General features: G+C 40.3%; 1 protein-coding gene across 1 annotated transcript; it reads right to left on the minus strand.

Annotated features, from left to right (window-relative positions):
• Positions 1 to 221: 221 nt before the first annotated feature.
• LOC117666063 (uncharacterized) lies at positions 222 to 15451 on the minus strand. The gene is made up of 8 exons (XM_087880693.1): positions 15346 to 15451; positions 13237 to 14104; positions 10369 to 10660; positions 9802 to 9991; positions 3956 to 4115; positions 2204 to 2274; positions 1371 to 1471; positions 222 to 334 (listed from the first exon to the last, which is right to left on the minus strand). Exons 1-8 carry the CDS (start codon positions 15362 to 15364, stop codon positions 317 to 319), a joined length of 1719 nt encoding a protein of 572 aa, XP_087736819.1. The 5' UTR covers positions 15365 to 15451; the 3' UTR covers positions 222 to 316.
• Positions 15452 to 18916: the final 3465 nt, after the last annotated feature.

The following is an 18916-nucleotide window of genomic DNA, read 5'->3' on the forward strand; positions in this document are numbered from 1 at the left end:
GAGTCTCCGGAGAAGGGCAGCATATAAATTAAAGCAAAATAATAATATATATATATATATTTTGTTTAGGTTTCTCACGGAAACATTTATTTCATAAACTCTGAAAAGTCTAATGAGAACTTGTAATGAGAAATCAAGTCTTCCTGTGACTTGTGTAAGCTCACTAAGGTACAACGTTAGTCAATAATATCTTACGGAAATAAATTGACATTCCATGTAAATTTAAGAAGTACGTCTTTTTCTTTTATTTGAAATGATCATGAAATAACATAGACAGAAATGATGTTGGCTAGTGATTTATCCTTTGTGGCTGTTTTCATTTATCCAAGATGTTCTACAACAAAAAACACCAGAAAATGAATTACAGATTTTGTTTAACAAATTAAACAGATCTAAAGCCAAATGTTACAATGATAGAATAAAGTTCTCTATTGCTTTCGAGGATATAAGGAGCCCCAGTGTGGAACTTCTTAGCAAGAACAGTTTACAAATCTTTTGCAAAGAGGTATTTGTGTTTGCCCTCTTGCATCATCCAAAGCAGCTTTTGGAGATCCAGTCCCAAATCCTGCAGAATTTTTCGTTTTTACATTTAACCCCTTCCCCTCCAATCCATTTTACCATATATTGCTTCTACCCAGAATAGTGGGAGAAAATCATGTTGGCAAAAATCATAACGTGCCCATATCTTGCTATTAACGTGTCCCTGGAATGGGACCATGCCCTGCTGCTACCTATACAACTTCACATGTCCCTGTAAGAACAGTAATTGGCAATTTTCCCTGGCTGAATGTCATCAACCAGAGTAAAGCCACCACCATTTCTCCCAAATCCTTATGGACTGGTCAATTAACCACTAAGTCATCTCCCTATCAGATGAGAGGTTCTCTTCTGTTTTTCCAGAGAAAACTTAATGTATTTCCAGGCTGTTACTCCTTGAACCAATTTCAGCCTGCCTCAGCAATGGGCTGCCCATAATACAGAGATTCCGTATTGTAGACATGTCTCAAGCAAAGAGTGAGGTTTCTTTGCATCATACTGAATAAGTGGATGAAATCTTACTGTTTGTTTCATAGCAGTATAGCTGATGCTAGAATAGTGGTAGATGAAGGGTCCAATGTCAGCACTAGAGTAAATGCAGGTTGAATGTCAGCACTTCAATTTATTTGAGATATCGACACCTGACATCCAATTTGTACCAGAAATGCTGTACATAACAGTTATGACCTGCGCTTTTGACATCATGGTCAAACTTACATTCCATTTTTCTGGCTAGTTTTCCCTTACTTGATGTCCTCCAGATATGTTGGACTAGAATTCATAATTCCTAGCTAGTTTAAGGAAGGATGCTTTAGACTGCCACATTAACAAACCTGTCTTTCCACATGGACAGTGCTGGTTCCAAAGGTAGCATTCCCATAGCTGGTGATATAATATTGTGCAGGAACCTCAGTTCTGCTTGGTTTGTTTGGAACTGTGGAAAAAGTGAAATGCTTAGTAATATTAGGCCTTTGCAATAATGTTATGGCATGCTATGGCAGACATGCTATCATCCAAGTTTATGGTTATCTCAGTGAAGTATCAAGTCACTGGGCTATGCATAGGGCAGTGATGGCTAACCTTTTTTCTCTCAGGTGCCAAAAGCATGTGCACACGTGCGACAGTGCGTACATGTGTGCCCACACCCATAATGCAATGCCCCCCTTGCATGCCCCACCCCCTGTGCATGCACATGCGACCCCCGCTGTGCTCCCCCGCCCCTTCACATGCATGTGTGACCCCCCCATGCGACCCCACCCCCTGCACATGTGCACCTCCCCCACTCCTCCCACCCCCACAGACGTGAGCATGACCCCCCCCATGCCCCATTTTGGGTCTATCTCAGGCCTGCTAGGCCCAAAATGGGGGGGGCGTGCCGCTCCCTCCCCGGTCCCCGCACTTTAACCCTCCAAAACCGATGGGCTATACAGCCATTATACCTGAATTGCAATAAAATACTACAAACACAGATAGCACCATGGAATTTTGTATCTAAAAGCTTTTTGAAGAAAATGTACTAAGCCTATATTTTTCTGGACATTTACCCTAAGAGCAACTCACAATTTCATCATGCAGCATTCTAGTTTATTGAAATGACAACATTAACATTGGTATATAAATAATTAAGTCAGAGCATTGACATTAATGGCAAATATTCCAACCTCACCTTTGGGAAACAGGAGCTCTGTTTCAAATCGATGGGCACAAATTCCACAAGTTTTAATGTCTTCTTTGAACCTGGAAGGAAGTTGGATGAGAAACAGGACCAAGCATCACTAAACAGATTGGCCTCTAGTATGATAGGTTGCTACTAAGGTATCTAAAAAGGGACGCGGTGGCTCAGTGGCTAAGATGCTGAGCCTGTCAATCGAAAGGTTGGCAGTTTAGTGGTTCAAATCCCTAGTGCTGTGTAACAGGGTGAGCTCCTGTTACTTGTCTCAGCTTCTGCCAACCTAGCAATTCGAAAGCACATAAAAAATGCAAGTAGAAAAATAGGGACCACCTTTGGTGGGAAGGTAACAGTGTTCCGTGCGTCTTTGGTGTTTAGTCATGCAGCCACATGACCACAGAAACGTCTTCAGACAGCGCTGGCTCTTCGGCTTTGAAATGGAGGTGAGCACTGCCCCCTAGAGTTGGGAACAACTAGCACATATGTGCGAGAGGAACCTTTACCTTTAAGGTATCTAAGGACTAAGAACAAGATCAAAGTTCAAATCACTATACAAGCATGGAATTTACTGATTGATCTACGCCAGTTACACCTATTTCACACCAACTTATCACGGAGATGAAGGCTGGGATAAAATGAAGTGAGACCCTGATGTACCTCATCTTGAACTTTCAAAGAAAAAGGCATTAAAATGATTCTTAAAATGTGGGTGGCTTTGTTTGGGGTCAAGTTTGCTTTGGTTACCAACAGTGATTTTTACGAATGCTTTAAACATGAAAGTTTGAAACGCTATAGAAGTACAAAGGGATATTTAAAATCCCACTGCTGTAATTTGGAAAAAATGCAAACGAAAATGGAAAGAAATTGTCATTTGAGCAATGATCCACTATTCTTTCCTATTGCTATTCCTGGATAAGTACAAATCCCTCAGAAATAGTGTGGCTTGGTCTTAATTGTACACACCAATTTTGTGGTATGGTGATGGACAGAACAGGAAAGATTTAAGCTTGAATCCCCAGTGCAGCCTGAGCCTCCTGTAGACCCCTTGAGATAGGCTCAGATTTCAGGCTGATTTCTCAAGAAGGTCCCTTTGGAGACTTTGTATTAGTAACATAACATCTCCAAATAAGTCATTTGAATAAGAATATAAAAACATTAGTCTCTTAGCTTGACTATAAATATATTCTCTAGCTTAGGTTTAACAAGGTTAAAAAAAAATGATGAAGCCCTATCTATAAGCTGAAGAAAGAACCTGACATAATAGCCATCCTTCAGCACAGCTTTTTCTGATCTAGTGCCGTCCACATTCCCTAATCTCCAGTCTAGTTTGGGCTGTGCTGGCTGGGAACCATGGGAGAGGAGACCTAAAACATTTTGAAGGCAGCAGGTTCAGGGAGATTGATGCACCAAATGAGGGAGACTATAAAAGTGGCAGAAGTGAAACCCTCAGTAATGCTATCAGAAGAAATGTTTAAATAAAAACAAGTGCCTTATTTTAAATATTTTGGAGGTTTTGTTTTCTTTTTAAAAGTCAAATTAGAGGGTACAGAGCCATCCCTCAATTAAACTTAAGAAAACAAGGATTCCTAGCAAAGTATCTCAGCTGAGGATCTGCTTTGGAAAGACAAATGTTATAGCGTATATTTTCTGGATAAAGGCCAATATAGAGGGAACGAAGTAATTTAAACAGCAAACTCTGAAAAACTTTACAGTCTTGTTTTTTGCTGGTGCATAGCATGAAATACGTACACAGTCATCTTATCATCCAGATCTGGCCAGACAAATTCAGCAGGACATTCAACTGTCCGGCAAGGAGCCTTTATGCAAAGATGGAGCCCAGGCCATTCCTCCAGGAGTTTTTGGTTGATGAAGATGATTGTTATAATAAAGTCCCAGGTTAACTGGAATCCTGTAAAAGAAAGGCAACAGGGAGTGTGGTCTTAAGATACATTCAGAGCAGCCAGCTTTCTCCAACTTAATGAATCCTAGATGGGTCAAATTTCAACTCCCGTAGTCATCATCTAGTCCAGCCAAAGGCTGTGAGTTTATGGGGAGCTGATATTTGATGCTGTTGGAGAGCCCCAAGTTGCAAAAGGCTGGCCTGAACTTTAAAGCAGGGGTCTCTGGCTGAGGAACTCTGGAAGTTGAAGTCCACAAGTCTTAAAGTTGCCAAGGTTGGAGACCCCTGCTTTAAAAGATGCTTTAAAGCAGATGCAATTTTGCTGATTAAACATCTTGTGCACAAAGGTGCTTTCCAAAAGGCAACTAGACTTACTTGTTATTTTTTTTTCTTGAAAACATTTCTGACGAACTGAGGAAGATTCTTGGATGAGAAGTGAAACGTTTTCAAGGGAAAAAAAACAAGAAAGTCCAGTTGCCTTTTGAAACCTTTGGGACAACCATGACTTGGATGACTGAGAATCTCCATAGACACACAAAGTTTATCTTGGTCACTGCGTGTCAACAGGAAGTGATTTATGACCATTTTTCACATTTCACAACCATTTCAACATTCCCATGGTCATGTGATCAAAATTCAAACACCCAGCAACTGACTCATAGTTATGACAGTTACAGTGTCCTGGGGTCATGTGATCCCTTTTTGCAACCTTCTGACAAGCAAAGTCAACAGGGAAGCCAGATTCATTTAACAACCGTGTTACTAACTTAACATCTGCAGTGATTCACTTAACAACCGTGGCAAGAAAAGTCGCAAAATGGAGTAAAACTCACTTAACAAATATTTCACTTGGCAACATAAATTTTGGATTATTTTGGTAGTAAATTGAGGACTACCTGTATACTGTTTTGTTCTCTATCATTTACATTACATTTGAACCAAAAAAGCAGTCAATGCTGCTGTACATACCAGCCCTCTCTCCTGGCTTTCTGCACCTGAGCTCAATGTAGCTGTAACCTTTTTGGTTATTTGCTTTGATCAGTAAAGGTTTGCCACTACATACGAGCAGGCAGATGGCTTTAGCAACCCAGTGAGTTGAAAAGAAGGAACAAGCTTTCACCATGAGTCTGGGAAGAAAGAGGGGGGGAGGGGGAAACAGTCAATACTTTCAGATCATATTTTAAGATGTTCTCTTTTCCTCCAGCATTACTAGTACTGCTAAATTGGGCCCAGGCAGTTGCAGCAATAATCAGTTCAAGAGGGGACTAAACAGCCCGTATTCTAAAGCAGTGATTGCTAACCTTTTCCAGACGGGTTGGCGAAAGTGTGCGGGCACCTGAACCTCCAAAATGCAATGCGTGTGAGGCTCCCGTGCATGCACTCCGCCCCATACATGCACATATGACCTCATATGCCCCGCACCTGTGTATGCACCCCCCTGCATGGCCCTGCCCCCCATGCATGCACACGTGGCCCCTTGCATGCGCCCCGGCCCCGCATGTGCACACATATTCCCCTGCATGTACCCCAGCCCCCCGGGCATGTACATGTAGCCCTCCCCTACACGTGCCCTGGCCCCCACGCATGCGCAGCAGAGACCTGAAGACCAGCTGGCCGGCAGGAGGTGCGCAGCAGAGCTGAACTGGAACGACAGCTTGTGTGCCATCAGAGAGGGCGCTGTGTGCCACCTATGGCACGCATGCCATAGGTTTGCCATCACGGTTCTAGAGAGTCCCTAATGCTTAAAACTAGTGGGGTGTAGTTATTAATGGTGGTTTGGCCTTGAGAGATCAGATTCAAGCTCATACTCAGCATGGAAGCTCCTTGAAGAATTCTGGTCTAGTCACTAAATGCCTAGGGTTGAGAAGAAAACCGGAGGTAGAAATGTCCTGTAGGTGGCTTTGAGTTCTGGGAAGGAAGTGGGGTTACTGTGTGATGAAGGCTATTGTATCTTTCAGAAACATGCTGCAATCAATTCCTAGACTTGAGGCTTCTTGCCTGCAGTCGGGCTGCAGAATTAAGTAGCTTGGTTACAACTGCATGTTCCACTGTTGTATTTGCAAAATTGTCATAAATTTACTTTTCTGCAAATTAGAGTGGCTCTCCATTTGACAGTCTGCAGGAAAATACTCTAACAGAGGATTAGGACAGATTACTTTAAAGACAACGGAGTATCAGTCAAACTACCAATACCCAACAAAAGCCTCACAGTTTTGTAAAGATAAAAGTGGCAAATTGTCAGACATTATCCAGTGAATAGTGGTGGCCTCATCCTTATATTTGACCTTTGCTTGGGCAAATCAACTGGCTCCCGGTTCAAAGAGGCCCTCAGTTGTAGATATTGGCCACAGGACGGCTTGTCATTATCTATGACGTTTAGCAGATACTATTCAATACCTTTGGAAGAAGCCCTCTGGGATCTCAGGAGAAAAATACAAGCGAATATGCAAGTCCTCTTTGTGATCTTCTCCCCACCTTGCTGAAACCTCCTGACTTTGATTGAGATAGTTAGGAAATAAGTAGTGTGTGTCCTTCTCCAGGTTTGGCAGAGTTTCCCATGGCTCCCCAGGTACAAATGTTCTGGCTCTAGGATTAAGTCCTTCTACATTTCTGATCTCCAGGCAGATCTCAAAGTGCTCAAGTAGGCTGAAGAGTTTCCCCTTCTGGAATCTGCTTCCCACCATTTCCTCAAAGATGTCTACCATGTTGTCTAAAGTAAGCTGCTGCTTAAGCAAAGCTCTCATGGCTTTCTGGCATAGGATGGCTTTGGATTTAAACGTCAATGCCCAATTGGCCCGGTCTCGGATGGTGGCATGTTCTCCTATCAAGATGTCCACAGAAATGCTCTCCAGCTGTTGCATTAGGCCATACCTCACAAGAGTCTAGAAAAACAGAAACATATTTGCCTAAGTAGGCTCACAATTTTGCTAGTGGAGTTGACTGAAGATAAATCAAGACTTACAAGTAAACCTCTTGGTGTCTAGTATCTTTCTGATTCCTAAATGATTAATCATACCAACAATAAAACCATGCAACTCCTGTCCTACCTCCTTTTAAAACTTTATAAATTGAAATCTCAGCTCAGAAACAGAAATAATTGGGCTACTCTTCCATTCTCCCTGTACTCCCACCCTCAGACCATGCTCTTCTTTCTGACCCTTAGGATTTGAACAGGACATGAACCTGTCCCATAGGTCTGAAGCATAGTCCACTGCCTTTTAATACTTGTTGGAAGTGGAAAGTAAAGGAAACATGGTGTCTAACTAAGTTAAGCTGAAACATACAAAGAACATTCAAAAGTTCTCAGTAAGTGGTAAGGGTATATAGTATTTTGAATTCCTGCACCGAACTGGATGGCTGCACCATTTAGCTGGTGCTTCTGGACAGAATATCCACTTCCATTCTGACTAGTAACAAACCATTGTTTTTCTGAAGTAAAATACAGTCGGAATGCCAAGTGACTATCCATACTTCAAAATTATGAACCCCAAGCACTGATCTTGTTTAGATAAAGATACTGGATAGGAACTTAATACATTGCATTTATACAACTTGACTTCAATATGCCTCTCCTACTTCACATTATATTTTATTCTGTTCTGGGAGAGGGGTGTCTCTCAACCCTCAGATAGCTGTCAGAAAGACAAGGAAGAAGAGTAGAACAGGAAAAATAGGATCCCTCCCACCCCGCCACCCAAATGGAAGCATTTTTCTATGTGAAAGTCACCTCATGGGCAGTTTGGTTCTCACTCTATTTTGCTTGAAAATGGTAAAAGCATTTACCAATACACCATTGGTTTAAATCAGAGACAATACAGAAGAAAATGTAGAGACTGTTCATGAATAACCCCACCCCTTTCCCAAAATCCAGCACTTTTCATTAATATCAATAATAATCTTTGCTGAATGGGACTTGGGAGAAAACGTAAGGGGAAGCTTTGGCGGCTACTGTTGAGTCTATGGAAGATTGTTTATGCCATTATTTTAATGGTTTAAATTTGTTGTTTTGTTTTGTTTTGCCTTTGTAGCACCCCACAAAATGTCTGTTATGATTGGGAGCAGGTTATACATACGAGAGAACCATTTTTTAAAACCTATGGTCTCTGGAAATTTGGCTTCTAGCTAACTTTAGAGAAGCAGAGAACCCTTGGTGCTAAGGTGGAATCAAGGAGGTACTCACTTTGAAGAGAGTGATCAGAATAGTTGGACATAAGAACACTGTGTCCTTCAGCTGCTTGATCTTTTCATACCATACAATTAATCCAATGCGATGAAGATATCTCAAAATATCCCGCAGAAGTTCTATATCCAAATGATATTGGTAGGAGAGCTTGCTGTGTAAAAGATTGAAACTCACCATCCCTAAAATAATAGAAGAGCACTTGTTCAGGGCTGCTTCGAAAAAGACAGCCTCAGGCAGTCAAACACTATGTTCTATGCTCCAAGCTACACGTAGTCTTCAAAGTTCAACCATAATTGAGCCCAAAATTTGTGTTGTTAAGTGAGACAGTTGTTAAATGAACGATGTCCCATTTTATGAGTTTTATTGCCACAGTTGTTAAGTTAATCAATGGTGTTCTTGTTGATTCTTAAGTGAATCTGACTTCCCCATTGACTTTGCTTGTCAGAAGGTGGTTGCATGATCCCAGGACACTCAACCGTCATAAATGTGAGTCAGTTGCCAAGTGGCTGAATTTTGATCATGTGATCATAAGGATGCTGCAATAGTTGTACGTGTGAAAAACGTTCATAAATCCCTTTTTTCAGTGCTGTTGTAATTTTGAACGGTCACTAAACTGTTAGTAAGTTGAGAACTACCTGGACTTCTAAATGAGCAAAATCAAAAGAAAAATAAATAAGGCCAATTCTACTAGGTGAACATTATTTTAGCATTTAGACTTATATACTGCTTCACAGTGCTTTTACAGCCCTCTCAAAGCGGTTTACAGAGTCAGCATATTGCCCTCAACAATCTGGGTCCTCATTTTATCCACCTCAGAAGGATGGAAGGCTGAGTCAACTTTGAGCCGGGTGAGATTTGAACTGCTGAACTGCAGCTAGCAGTCAGCTGAAGTAGCCTGCAGTACTGCACTCTAACCACTGCGCCACCTAGTTCCGAAAACCTTGGTAAGAAAACTACAAAGACTATACGGTCACCAGGAGTAAAAAAAAAAAAAATGACTGAAAGGTACATACACGTACACAAAAGAATGTTTCCATGAGAACTTCATTCAAAGGGTTCTTTCTCTTTCTAATGTTCCAAATCTTTAAGCCCAATTAACTTTTTTTTATCCAATAAGCTTATAATTAATTAATTAATGTAATAAATCAATTAAAACATTGATTTATGTGGATTTTTATGTTTTTAAATAAATACTTGCCCTAAATAATCAGGAAACGTAGCACCCAAATAAATTTATTTATTTGCACAAAGAGGAGGCATGCACCAGAAGGCCAATTGCCTCAGTGGCTCTAGATATCCAAATGAACTCCGAGTTTTAATTTAGGCCCAGGCAAAGAGTTTAGGAACGAGACCCCAAATAATTGTTCTGAGCTAGTTGTGGCTATACAGCTGTGGTGAAATACACATATTCCATTGCACATGTTCCCAAAGGGATTGCTCCCACTTAATAACAAACACAGTAAAGAAAACAAAGAGGAAATCTATAAAATGCCACTAATAATATTTACTTGCCATGTTCAGTCATCTCTTCGTTATTTTGCATCATATCCACAATTGCTGCTTCTACTCGTTTATAGATAGGGGGCAGCACTTGGATGACATTGGGGAAGAGCTCTTCATTCTTGACATGCTCCAAAATGGTTTCTTCGAGTTTTTTAATGTCTAGGTAATCCATGCCGTTGACAGGAACAAGATCTAGAATCTAGAACAGAAAACGCATAGGGACAAAGAGAACTTCAAACAAGCAAGCGGAGAAGAGGGGAATTACTAACATACTGCTTGGTGTGGAAGGTTAGTGGAAGCTCAGTGGAGAACGGAGTGGAATAGGAGATGTCGTACATGTTTATGTATAGCATGACAAAATTAGAACAACTGTAAAATTTCTCCCTCTCTCCTAAAAGTAGGAATGTCATCTGATTGGCTAAAGATTTGGCCAAAAAAAAAAAAAAAAGAAAGAAAATTAAAGGACCCATGTCATCGCTGCTTTAGACTGTTTCCTAAGATGTTTGGACAATTGCATGCCCGCAGTTTCTGGGTCGAGATCATTGTATATGAAATATATATGACAGCATTCCTTACTGTAAGGGTGCAATTTTCCATTTCTTTCACTCGAGTCCACTGGTCTTCATAGAACTCCGATTCCTCATTGTCTTCCAGGTTAGTAATGAGGTGAGTTAAGTTGGTCTTTCTCTCCTCCAGCATGGCCTGTATCTTGGACATGATATCCTTTTTCTTTTCTTCAACCTCCTCTTCTGAACAAGCGTCCACGTGAGTTCCCACAGGAAGGACTACAGAATTTGGCACTCGCATAAAGAGGTTGCTAATCCAAAATCCAACAAGATCCTTGAAGGAGTCATTGGTAAACTGATACCTATGAAAAGTAACGGATCACTGAGCCAACCGACCTGCCAATGTGCTCATAAAATAGCTTATTTAAATGCAAATATTTTCAATACAGATAGTCCTCCATTTATGACCACGATTGAGCCTAAAATTTCTGTTGCTAAGTGAGACATTGGTTAAGTGAATTTTGCCCCAGTTTACTACCTTCTTCCCACCATTGTTAAGTGAATCACTTCAGGCGTTAAGTTAGGAATGCGGCTGTTAAGTGAATCTGGTTTCCCCATTGATTTTGCTTGTCAGAAGGTCACAAAAGGGGATCACATGATCCCAGGCCACTGCAACTGTCATAAATATGAGTCAGTTGCCAACCATCTGAATTTGGATCACCTGACCATGGGGATGCTGCAACAATCACAAGTGTGAAAAATGGTCATAACTCACATTTTTTCAGTGCCGTTGTAACTTTTGAACGGTCACTAAGCAAACTGTTGTAAATCGAGGACTACCCGTAGTCCCAATCGTCATGTAATACTGGCAACTCACTGGCAACTGGAGTTTCTTTTTTTCCTCAACTTCCTCATTAAAGTTATATACTAATACTGTAGTATACTGTAAAATAGTGCAGAGCAGTGGTGAAATTCACATTTTTTTACTATCGGTTCTGTGGGCGTGGCTTGGTGGGCGTGGTATGGCTTGGTGGGCGTGGCTTGGTGGGCATGGCAGGGGAAGGATACTGTAAAATCTCCATTCCCATCCCACTCCAGGAGAAGGATACTGCAAAATCTCCATTCCCACCCCACTCCAGGGGAAGGATACTGCAAAATCCCCATTCCCTCCCCACTCCTGGGGGGAAAGATATTGCAAAATCTCCATTCCCACCCCACTTTGGGGCCAGCCATTTGCCGGTTCTCCAAACTACTCAAAATTTCCGCTACCGGTTCTCCAGAACCTGTCAGAACCTGCTGGATTTCACCCCTGGGGCAGAGCTCCTTAAGTAAAAATTCAAAGCAAGGAGACACTACCTTAAACAGCCATCTGCCAAGCTTTACCCATCAGTGACACTACAAGCAGTTCATTTCTGCTGAAATAAAAAAGGCTGGCCCAGAGTATCAAACATATGATCTCGGCATACTACAAAATGAATTGAAGTGATGAATTGAAGTGTAACATTATTTAATATATCCATCATTGGAGGCAAAAGACAAGCCAACAAAAACGAACCATTTAAAAAAGCTGTGTAGAAAAGTATGAAGTATCTGTAACTAAATATGAGAAACACATTCTGTGTGTGATCTATTGTTTTTCAACTTTAGACAGAAACAACAGGGAATTGATCTTTTGATTGCTATATTTGGCTTGCTGGGAATTCAGCTGATATCCATTGTTGAAAATTCAAAACTCTGGGCAGGACTGATTAAAGGGATACTTTTTTTGTGTGTGCTAAAGTTCCTTCTGGGTCAAAAAATCTTACAGTAATTAATTTTTAGTATAAAAATTGTGTATTTTCTTCAGAAACAGTGCAGTGCAACCCTACGCTGGTTTATTGGAAGTGAGTTGAGATGGACTGGCATGACATTTAGCCTTAGATGCCCCACTTATCAGATTGCAACGAAGCAGGATAAAAACGGTGATCGTTGCCTCTATATTACCACCAAGAGTCAGCCAAAGTTTTAAGCATTTAAATGTGACTCATTTAGAACTAGGTGTGCAGATTTAGATTTATCTGTTCTGCTTAAATTAAAGGGAACTGTCACTGAAAAACATTTCACGCTTCTTGGCATTAGGGCCAGGATCAGGGGTGCTATTCAGCAGGTTCTGACAGGTTCTGGAGAACCGGTAGTGGAAATTTTGAGTAGTTCGGAGAACTGTCAAATACCACCTCTGGCTGGCCCCAGAGTGGGGTGGGAATGAAGATTTTGCAATATCCTTCCCCCAGGAGTGGGGAGGGAATGGAGATTTTGCAGTATCCTTCCCCTGGAATGGGGTGGGAACGGAGATTTTGCAGTATCCTTCCCCTGTCACGTCCACCAAGCCACGCCCACCAAGCCACACCATGCCCACAGAACCAGTAGTAAAAAATTTGGATTTCACCACTGCATTAAGCCAATTTCAAGGGTTTGCAAACTAGGTTTACCAATGGATTGGCTGACCGATCCATTAAAATAAGGGTGTAAAAGCCAAGATTCCAGTCCTCTCAGAGCCAAAAGAAGATTGAGCAGTAGGGGAAGAGTTTAGGGGCTGCATGGATGGATGGTCCCATCAAGAAAATGGGAGAACCAATCAATTTGCAATATCCTTCCCCTGCCACGCCCACCAAGCCATGCCCACAGAACTGGTCGTAAAAAATTTTGAATTCCACCACTGGCCAGGATGTTGGATGAGCCAGCTTGATGGTGTCAAGAATATAAATATGATTGCTGTTCAGCCTTGATTATATTGCATCCTATCTTTGTGTTTTGTTAAATGTATTGGTTATTTTTTGTTGTGTGCCCTAAAATACACACTAGCTGTCCTGAATTACAGTTTATAATTTGGATGATCATATAAATCTCATTCATAAATAAGTACAATACATGTTCGCAAAGAAAGCCAGAGAACACTTACTGGTGAAGGTTAATGACCAAGATGACAAGGGCCTGTGAAGTAATGAACATATGGTGGGTCACATAGTATTCCAGCTGGCCAGCAAAATCCCAAAAGAGAAAGGTGAAGCCTTGGATGTGGAACTCGCTTATCTCAATCCCAACGGTGCGTTCTTCCATGGATAGTCGAACAACTTGTCCCTGCTTTAAGCTTTTGCACACTGTAGACTTTCCTGCTAAGGATGTCCCCAAAAACATTGTCTTGACACGCTTGTCCTCCTCAGCTTGGCCATTCTGTAGCTGATTGAAGTAACTGATGATCTGTTTGATACCCCCTGCACATACCTCGTTTGGGGGTTCCCTCAGTGAGTTCCCATTTACTTTGAACATCTTCAGGGACAGCTTGGTGAACATCTCTTTAGGGAGCTGACGCAAAAAGTTATTTTGTATGTAGAATTCTTGCAAGTTTTTCAACTCCAAGACTACTTGAGGGACGGCTTGAAATACGTTTGTGGACAAGTTCAGATACTGGAGACAGTCCCGGCAGGAACTTAAATCCTTAGGAAGACTGTCTAAATGATTGTTGTTAAGTCGAAGATGTTTTAACTTAGGGAGAGAAGAGAAAATCCCCTCGGGGATATCTCGGATTTGATTTTGATTGAGCTCCAGCTTCTCCAGATGGAGCAGGTTTCGGATTTCCACTGGGAAATCCGTCATTGCATTTTTCGACAAAATCAATTTTTTCAGGTTGTAAAGACATGAAATCCCAGTGACATGTTTCAGCTTGTTCCGGTCCAAATTCAGGCTCTCTATACTGCTGTTTTGTAGCATTTCAAGTGGAAGAACTCGGAGTCTTAACCTGGAAAGGTTCACTTCGTTGACCTCTTGCTCTGGGGAACAAAGAACACAAGATGATGTCATTAAGGGAGGAAAAAAGATTGAGGAGTCCTTGGTGGTCTCTGAACTTGGTTGTTTTCTTGCAGATGTTTCATTACCCAAACTAGGTAACATCATCAATGTTGGTTTCAGGAAAAAGACTGAAACATGCCCATTATTAGAAACGGTCTATATTAGGGAAGCCCATTTAGATGATGTAGTGGCAGTGGAGGAGGGGAAAAGTGGTTAAACTTTCAAGTTTTCTAAAATACATGATTAAGCCAAATGCTACATAGAGCGGGCAGAGAAAGGGATGGGGAAAACATAAATAGTAGGAAGAAGAGCAAGAGGACAGTACAGTATTTGAAAAATGTATTATATTTAGCTTCAAACAGAATGGGGGAAAAACTGCAGATAGAGATAATTTCAGATTACTCAGGACTGTCCCCAAAATTGGAGGGATAAGAACAGTGGTGGGATTCAAGTAATTTAACAACCGGTTCTCTGCCCTAATGATTTCTTCCAACAACCAGTTTGCCAAACAGCTCACAAAGTTAACAACCGGTTCTCCCGAAGTGGTGCGAACTGGCTGAATCCCACCACTGGATAAGAACAATAATAAAAATGGCAGATACTACCCAGTTTAAAAATAGAGCATCTACTTTCACAAAACACAAACATTCCTTCTAATTTTTTTTAAAAAAATAATAACAATCTAAATTATTTCTGTATAACAACACTGAAAATAATTTATTCTGTACTATAGACACGGAAATAATATCCCAGTTCTGACAGTGCAAACCAAAATAGTATATCAAGGAATAACTTCTATGTGAATCATCTCACAATTGCAAAAAATGTGAGGCAAAGGATTGACTTTGCTGTGATTCATACAATCTTGTACCATAATTTAGCAGCCTGATTTCAAGACTGCAGGTCAATGATAAGTAAGTTATGAGCGGGTCCCATTGTTGGACAGCTGATTAAAGTTACTGCTTAGTACGTGATGTAAACCATGATGAGTGGCTTAGCAATTTGCATGAATCCAATTGGGAAAAAAATCACTTTTTAAAAAAAGTTGCATAAAAGCTGCTACAGCCCAGCCTGTAAAAAGAAGGGATGGGCAACCCTTGCCCACATGTGTGCCTTAGTGGAAGTACCCAGGTAGTATAAGGCTGCAGACACCTAAATCACCTCTCACCTAATCTTCTCAACTATACATAGCAATTAATAGGAATTAAAGATTGATACTTACTAGGTCTGTGCTCAGACATATTTTGGCCTCTGCTCCCTATTTGTCAAGCGGCAACTGTGTCCTTGCCTTCTATTTTCATTTCCTGAAATCTTTTCATTTTGAAAAGGCTTGAGCTCCCTCCCGCCCCTTTCTAAATACTGTATATAGCCCCTCCCTTCTCTTTGAGCAACCCAAGGGAAATGAAAGAGGAAGAACTGGATTCCCCATAGAGGGCAGACTGAGGGCTCTCTGCTAATAAAATGCTCCCATCACTTCCAGAAAAATGATGCCTACAAACTTAAAAAAAAAAAGCATCATTTCATATGTTCAGTTGTAACACTGTTCTTTCTTAAAGCTTTGGTGTCCTTTTAAATGTTTAATCTTACCAATTTCAGCTAATGCCATGAAAATTGAGGCATTTCAGAGATCATCTGACCTAGGGCGAGAATCTGTTGATATTCTTAGTAGAATTTGGTTTTACTTTTAACTTTGTAGTTGCTTTGAGAACACATCCCAGAAGACAGATTGTTTGTGTATACACGGTGTATGAGTATTTGGGGAGGGATGATAAGTGTTTGATAGGTGGATTCTTTTAGTGATGTGACAGATGATACTACATGCAACTCTTATGTTTGGTATTCTCTACTTGCATTGTGTCCATTGATTGCGGTATCAAAATTCTGAAATTCGTCAATCAGAAGACAGTGAATCTATTATGTGCAGCGGGGAGAAAGGACAATGAGAATAACATGTTCAAAGTAAGGTTCTTCTCGTGTCAACTCCATTTTTTAGAACAAATGCCTACATGGGACTTGTTATTTCCACTTTAGAGGCATCATTTTAATATGAACAATTTAAAGAATGATCCTATGAGCGTTTGCCAAGACTACTATCGAATGTGTTTCCAGGTAAGAATGGATAAAATGGCTAAACTAGATATTTATTTTGATTAGCAGAAGCAACAAAGAATATTTGGGTTCCAAATCTCAGCTAGGCAAGATGAGAACTTTCCGTAGGTGTCCATAATGTTTAGCAAATAGCTCATTTAGCATCACTGAAATATGAGTAAAATGAAAAACGTCTAAAAGCTTATTTGCATGATTTAGGATTAAATTATTTATCTTACTTGTTTGTGAGTTTTGTTATGTTTAATTAGTTGGTGATCTGGGGGGAGGGGGGTAAGAATGAGAGCTCCAAAAATAATGGGACAACCAAACAAAGAAGTAATGTTTTAAATGCTAGAAGTTGGGTTTCATTTCTAGTGACTGTAGCTTGCCACTTCAAACTTAATTCTAGCAGTCACTAAAAGACATTCCAATATGATCTTTGACCTCTTCCCTCCACCTTATTATCTATTGTCTATATCATCTTTCTCGACTTGCAATCTTGCCAAGCACAAACATTTTTTAAAACTTCATTATCTGCTTACATCGTGCAACAACCAGACTTGGGTCTAGGTAACCAGTCAACGAAGATGCCAAATTTTAGGGAACACCAAAATTGAAAAGGCTTCTAACAAACTGCAATAAACCCATTAAAAAGCAAAAAGCAGTAAACAGTGCACTCGGTGTCAGTGGATCTGTTCAAGGGGTAAACATAATTTCACAGAAAATTCTAAGCTCAAAAATTGGGGGGGGATGCATTTTTCGAATTCCTAACAAAATTAGAAGATGAGTTTAACCATAGGAGATACCAGAATATGTCTTTGCCTAGGGCACCAAAATGTCTACAGCCATGCCTGATCCTATTCCTGCAAAAAACATCTAGGCATGGTTTTCTAAGAGTCTCCTCTTTTGGAGATATTGTACATAAGATGTGGACAGCCCTTCCTGTGGTAACCCCCAATTTTTGAAACATCTCCTATGTAGTATTTCAGGCAGCCACTATCCTCCTTACATTTTGGAAAGTAAACTCAAGTGTTCCAACATGCTTAAACCCATCTGATTATGGATGATTGTCATAGGTATTATTAATGATACCAATGATTTTTGGTTTTTATTGTCTTTATTGCACATTTTAAATTTGGTGCCTTGTTGTTGCCTGCCCAAAGTTCTTTTGGACTGGAGTGGATTATATATTAATTCGATCCACTTTCTCATTAGATAATCCAAATGAAGGTCAGAAATGCACTATTTTGTTTCACAGGAGAGAAAAAAGAATTTTTAAGTATTCTTAAATATTGGAAACTGTTCAGGGAATGAAATGTCCTCCAGACGTGATAGTTTAATTACTAACACTGTAAACAGTTCCTCCACTGAACATTAATTTATTTCCCCATGACTTACTTCTCTTAATGGCAGCAAAGTGCTTGTGAGGATGCTATCACTCCTACAAGTCCCTATGAAGGGCACACATGAAACCAATGTAATCTGTATGTGGAAGGTGCAACATTAAGCACTTCATAGAGCACATTTCTTACTCTTAGTTTTTAGAATCTTTTCACTTATTTTGTTCTAAATGGTTTTAGAAATCATTTTGCTGGATTTAATGATGTATTTGGTGCCTATCCCCAACTTTTAAAGTGAAAAGGGGCAAAAACAGTACATCTTGATTACACTTTGTATTAATTAATTTACACTAAAACTTACTCTCACCTGAACTGGCAATTTGACAGCAGCAATCTCAGCATACCCTCTTCTCCAATTTCTTTGACACTTCAGCAGAGTACTTAAGACTGTGCCGCTTTATTCCAGCAGATGACACTTACAGGTATTGTTAATTTGGAATGTCCAATAATAAATTGTAGGGGAAAATAAATATCCAGAATTATCTGCACAGTGCTCCTGATGACAAGTGATTTAGGTCATCATCTAAACAAAAAATTATGTTATATTACAGACAGTAATAGGATGTCTGCCAAATCCTTTTTCTGGTATCCACCTAATTTTCAGCCTTATGGATTTTTAATTTTTTAAAGGAAATGCAAAAATATTATTCAACTCCTACCCTCAAAACGACGCTAGAGCACTGCACACCAGAACAAGAACAGTTTTTTCCCGAACGCCATTGCTCTGCTAAAAAATAATTCCCCCAACACTGTCAAACTATTAAGTCTGCACTACTATTAATCTTCTCATCGTTCCCATCACCCATCTCCTCTCACTTATGACTGTATGACTGTAACCTTGTTGCTGGTATCCTTACAATTTATATTGATATTGTTTCCTGATTGCTTATTTGTAACCTATGACTATCATTAAGTGTTGTACCTTATGATTCTTGATGAACATATCTTTTATGTACACTGAGAGCGTATGCACCAAGACAAATTCCTTGTGCGTCCAATAGAATTCTATTCTATTCTATTCTAAGAATGATTCTAGGACCTACATCTCTAGAGCCTTGGTACTACAGTGGTTTAAAGCACCCTGTTATTAACACAGCTGCCTGCAATTTACTGCTGGTTCGAATCTCTCCAAGGCTCAAGGTTGACTCAGCCTTCCATCCTTTCTAAGGTAGGTTAAATGAGGACCCAGTTTGTGGGGGCAATAAGCTGACTTTGTATAAATATACAAAAGGATGAAGGCTATTGCTTAACGCACTGTAAGCCGCCCTGAGTCTCCGGAGAAGGGCGGCATATAAATCAAATTTA

This window comes from Pantherophis guttatus, chromosome 1 (assembly GCF_059756535.1).
Source record: "Pantherophis guttatus breed Tessera chromosome 1, ASM5975653v1, whole genome shotgun sequence".
Lineage (NCBI taxonomy): Eukaryota > Metazoa > Chordata > Lepidosauria > Squamata > Colubridae > Pantherophis > Pantherophis guttatus.